Raw genomic sequence first — 5,000 nt, 5'->3', positions numbered from 1 at the left:
TTAGTTCGTCATTTAATTCGCCCTGCATATATGGACGGCCGAGGGACGCATTATGCGTCTGGACGATGTAAATGCGTCTTTAAAGATGCACTAAACGATTCACTTTGCCTAGATGCAAAAGTCTTCTCTCGTCCGTTCTCGATCGGCCATTCTGTAAGTGGAACAGCCGGAAAACAACTGACGTTATGCAAGACGTACCATACTAAAAATCCGGATTGCCGTTGGTGAAAGCCAATGCAATATTGTACCGAAGTGAACGAGATGAACAGCGATATCATAGAAGGCTTTACGAGTTCAACAGGAGCGAGATTTAGTTGAAGTATTGACAATGCGATGCATGTACATTGATGAGCCAAGATATATAATTTCTTTTCAATTCGATTGTATTGGTTATTTTAGGAAAATGTAAAACAATTCATTCAAACGTACCTGAAGTCAAGAAAACAATGGCAGCAAGAAGCGCAAAAGAAGCAGACATGTCCAGAGAAAGCCAACAGGGACGATATGAGCGCGCTTAGCGACAGAGCTAACTCTAAGACAATTCAATGAAATTGGATAGACCCTTTCAAGTTGTCTTGGAGTATGCAATTTGTAAAAAAAAAAAAGAAGGACAAGGAAAAAAACTCAAAGGAAATTAGGGAAGATATCGTTGACGTCACCTATTGTCATTTATGTGCTAAACAGAGCCTCATTGGTTGTCGAAACCAAGGGTCTTTTGTTCCTGTGATTTGAATAACAAAAGCAATGTTTTTGTAAACAGATATCTTCCTAATAGAAGCGGTCACTTGAGCTATTATAGAAATAAGGTGATCACGTGTCAGTAAAAATATCGCTTTAGATTTCAAATGAGACACGTACACGAGGAGCTTAACTTGGGTCAGGAATGTGGGTCCCCGCTGTTTAGGTAAAAAAACATTACCAAAATTTCAGAGGGAGTTGTAACAAGACTCACACTAAAAAGGCAGAGCGAGAGACAAAGTTGGGCCGACTTCGGCATAAAGTTTTAATGACGACAAATATCTCAAATTACTTTAAATTAATTTTGAGTGACGTGTCAAAATAGTCCAGAGGCACAATAAATCAATCTGAAATATTTTCTAAAACACGGTTTACAACGGCCAGCATCATGCAATTCACCCTGCGAGCAGAGCCTACATTTGTCTTTTTCTTTACTGAGAAGGAGAAAAGTAGGCTCTGCCCGAATCGCGTCAACTCTTTGAAGCCGCCGCAGCCCGAACTTCTGGGCTAGTCAATCTTGTTTTCTCTCGTCAAACCGGTTTTTCCAGTGCGAGCGTCCGTTTAGTGACAAAACCGATGGTTATAATTGAGCCCGCTGTACCATGAAAAAACAAGATGGCGGCGAGATCTGGCATATTAGGTTTGGGTTCGAGACTGTATCAATCAATCAATCAATAATCAATCAATCAATCGTTTAATGTATCCAATAGCAGGTATAAACCTGAATTACAGGAAAGGTCAGAGACAGCAAACATATCTAGCATTGGTATTTAACAGTAACAAAGTTATTAAGACGAGCTGTGCGGCCTAAATTTGGGTAAACAGTTTTGTTCCCTGAACGGAGATTACGATCGTGCTCCACGACAGTGGGCGAATAAAAAACTCTGAGAACTTCTTTAGCCTTAATGACAAACGACTTGCACGAATCTATCCTACGAACATACAGTGGGTCAAGCCCTGCTAAGTCGAGCGCATCTTCGTATAGCAAACCGGGAAAAATTACTCGCATGGCTTGTTTTTGGACACTTTCTAACATATTGCTTAAGTATTGAGGGAGGGCTGCCCAGGCAGGAGAGGCGTACTCTACAGTAGATCGTACAATCGAGCAGTACACAGAAACAAGATCTCCCGTCGACAACCCAGCTTTCTTTAGAACCCGTAAACCGTATCCTGGCAACATGCAGCGCATATTCAATAAAGATCTTACTCGATTCATGCAGAGCCTTTCTCGAGAACGCCAAATCGAGCAAGCAAAAGAAAGGCTCTGCTAGCAGGGTGCATGCAATTAAAAAATGGAAAATTATTTCTTTATTCTCTTCATTTAAATTCACAGGCAAATTATGTCTTAACTTTCAGGCTACCGAGATGCAACTTGTTTTGCCTGGCATACACTTTTCTCAACAGCAACGGTGAATTGGTTCTTTTCTAATTTTAAAGCAATCCATTTTAAGTTTTACACTTATGGTACTTGATAACTGAGGAATAAAACTCAACGGCTATTACACCTTCGAACATTTGCTTCCCTCATCCTCCGGCTAAACATGAAACGTTAGTGATGAATTGGTGTACATGTATTTGTTAATTTAAACACAGGCAAATTATTTCTTAACTGTCAGGCTATCGAGATGCAACTTGTTTTGCCTGGCATACACTTTTCTCAACAGCAACGGTGAATTGGTTCTTTTCTGATTTTAAAGCAATCCATTTTTAAGTTTTATACTTATGGAACTCGATAACTGAGGAATAAAACTCAACAGCTATTACTAACACCTTCGAACATGATCTGCTTCCCTAATTCTCCGGTTAAACATGAAACGTTAGTGATGTATTGGTATATTTGTTAATTTAAACACAGGCAAATTATTTTGTCAGTTAACTTTCAGGCTGCTAAGATGCAACTTGTTTTGCCTGGCATACACTTTTCTCAACAGCAACGGTAAATTGGTTCTTTTCTGATTTTAAAGCAATCCATTTTTAAGTTTTATACTTATGAAACTCGATATCTGAGGAATAAAACTCAAAAGCTATTACACCTTCGAGCATCTGCTTCCCTAATTCTCTGGTTGAAAATGAAACGTTAGTGATGTATGGGTATATTTGTTAATTTTAGCACAGGCAAATTATTTTGTCAGTTAACTTTTAGGCTACTTGTTTTGCCCGGCATACACTTTTCTCAACAGCAACGGTGAATTGGTTCTTTTCTGATTGTAAAGCAATCCAGTTTTAAGTTTTACACTTATGGTACTTGATAACTGAGGAATAAAACTCAACGGCTATTACACCTTCGAACATCCGCTTCCCTCACTCTCCGGTTAAACGTGAAACGTTAGTGATGAATTGGTGTACATGTATTTGTTAATTTAAACACATGCAAATTATTTCTTAACTGTCAGGCTATCGAGATGCAACTTGTTTTGCCTGGTATACACTTTTCTCAACAGCAACGGTGAATTGGTTCTTTTCTGATTTTAAAGCAATCCATTTTTAAGTTTTATACTTATGGAACTCGATAACTGAGGAATAAAACTCAAAAGCTATTACACATTCGAACATGATCTGCTTCCCTAATTCTCCGGTTAAACATGAAACGTTAGTGATGTATTGGTATATTTGTTAATTTAAACACAGGCAAATTATTTTGTCAGTTAACTTTCAGGCTGCCAAGAAGCAACTTGTTTTGCCTGACATACACTTTTCTCAACAGCAACGGTGAATTGGTTCTTTTCTGATTTTAAAGCAATCCATTTTTAAGTTTTATACTTATGAAACTCGATAACTGAGGAATAAAACTCAAAAGCTATTATACTTTCGAACATCTGCTTCCCTAATTCTCCGGTTAAACATGAAACGTTAGTGATGTATTGGTATATTTGTTAATTTAAACACAGGCAAATTATTTTGTCAGTTAACTTTTAGGCTACTTGTTTTGCCTGGCATACACTTTTCTCAACAGCAACCGTGAATTGGTTCTTTTCTGATTTTAAAGCAATCCATTTTTAAGTTTTACACTTATGGTACTTGATACTCAACGGCTATTACACCCTCGAACATCTGCTTCCCTCATTCTCCGGTTAAACATGAAACGTTAGTGATGAATTGGTGTACATGTATTTGTTAATTTAAACACAGGCAAATTATTTCTTAACTGTCAGGCTATCGAGATGCAACTTGTTTTGCCTGGCATACACTTTTCTCAACAGCAACGGTGAATTGGTTCTTTTCTGATTTTAAAGCAATCCATTTTTAAGTTTTATGGCTATGGAACTCGATAACTGAGGAATAAAACTCAAAAGCTATTACACCTTGGAACATCTGCTTCCCTAATTCTCCGGTTAAACATGAAACGTTAGAGATGTATTGGTATATTTGCTAATTTTAGCACAGGCAAATTATTTTGTCAGTTACCTTTTAGGCTACTTGTTTTGCCCGGCATACACTTTTCTCAACAGCAACGGTGAATTGGTTTTCTGATTTTAAAGCAATCCATTTTTAAGTTTTATACTTATGGAACTCGATAACTGAGGAATAAAACTCAAAAGCTTTTATACCTTCAAACATCTGTTTACCTAATTCTCCGGTTAAACATGAAACGTTAGTGATGTATTGGTATATTTGTTAATTTGAACACAGGCAAATTATTTTGTCAGTTAACTTTTAGGCTACTTGTTTTGCCCGGCATACACTTTTCTCAACAGCAACGGTGAATTGGTTCTTTTCTGATTTTAAAGCAATCCATTTTTAAGTTTTACACTTATGGTACTTGATAACTGAGGAATAAAACTCAACGGCTATTACTTCTTCGAACATCTGCTTCCCTTATTCTCCGGTTAAACATGAAACGTTAGTGATGAATTGGTGTACATGTATTTGTTAATTTAAACACAGGCAAATTATTTCTTAACTGTCAGGCTACGAGATGCAACTTGTTTTGCCTGGCATATACTTTTCTCAACAGCAACGGTGAATTGGTTCTTTTCTGATTTTAAAGCAATCCATTTTTAAGTTTTATACTTTTGGAACTCGATAACTGCGAAATAAAACTTAAAAGCTATTACACCTTCGAACATCTGCTTCCCTAATTCTCCGGTTAAACATGAAACGTTAGTGATGTATTGGTATATTTGTTAATTTAAACACAGGCAAATTATTTTGTCAGTTAACTTTCAGGCTGCTAAGATGCAACTTGTTTTGCCTGGCATACACTTTTCTCAACAGCAACGGTGAATTGGTTCTTTTCTGATTTTAAAGCAATCCATTTTTAA

The 5,000-nt window shown here is 37.1% G+C and overlaps 1 protein-coding gene across 4 annotated transcripts in view; it reads right to left on the bottom strand.

Moving 5' to 3' along the window:
* LOC137974658 (melanotransferrin-like) overlaps positions 1–5,000 on the bottom strand; it is a 50,716-nt gene that overhangs the window by 30,027 nt on the left and 15,689 nt on the right. Inside the window, exon 1 of one of the 4 annotated variants that reach the window (XM_068821581.1) lies at positions 4,144–4,186. The exons of 1 other annotated variant lie outside the window; for it this stretch is intronic. In XM_068821581.1, the coding sequence (XP_068677682.1) occupies positions 4,144–4,171 (28 nt within the window). In that variant the 5' untranslated portion in view covers positions 4,172–4,186. Of the gene's footprint in view, positions 1–429; positions 549–4,143; positions 4,187–5,000 lie in introns of those variants that run through there. 2 more of the 4 variants (XM_068821580.1, XM_068821579.1) reach the window with 2 other exon arrangements.

Source organism: Montipora foliosa, chromosome 11 (assembly GCF_036669935.1).
Source record: "Montipora foliosa isolate CH-2021 chromosome 11, ASM3666993v2, whole genome shotgun sequence".
In the NCBI taxonomy this organism is placed as follows: Eukaryota; Metazoa; Cnidaria; class Anthozoa; order Scleractinia; family Acroporidae; genus Montipora; species Montipora foliosa.
Note: the sequence above shows the minus strand (reverse complement) of the source record. Positions and strands in the feature narration are given on the sequence as shown.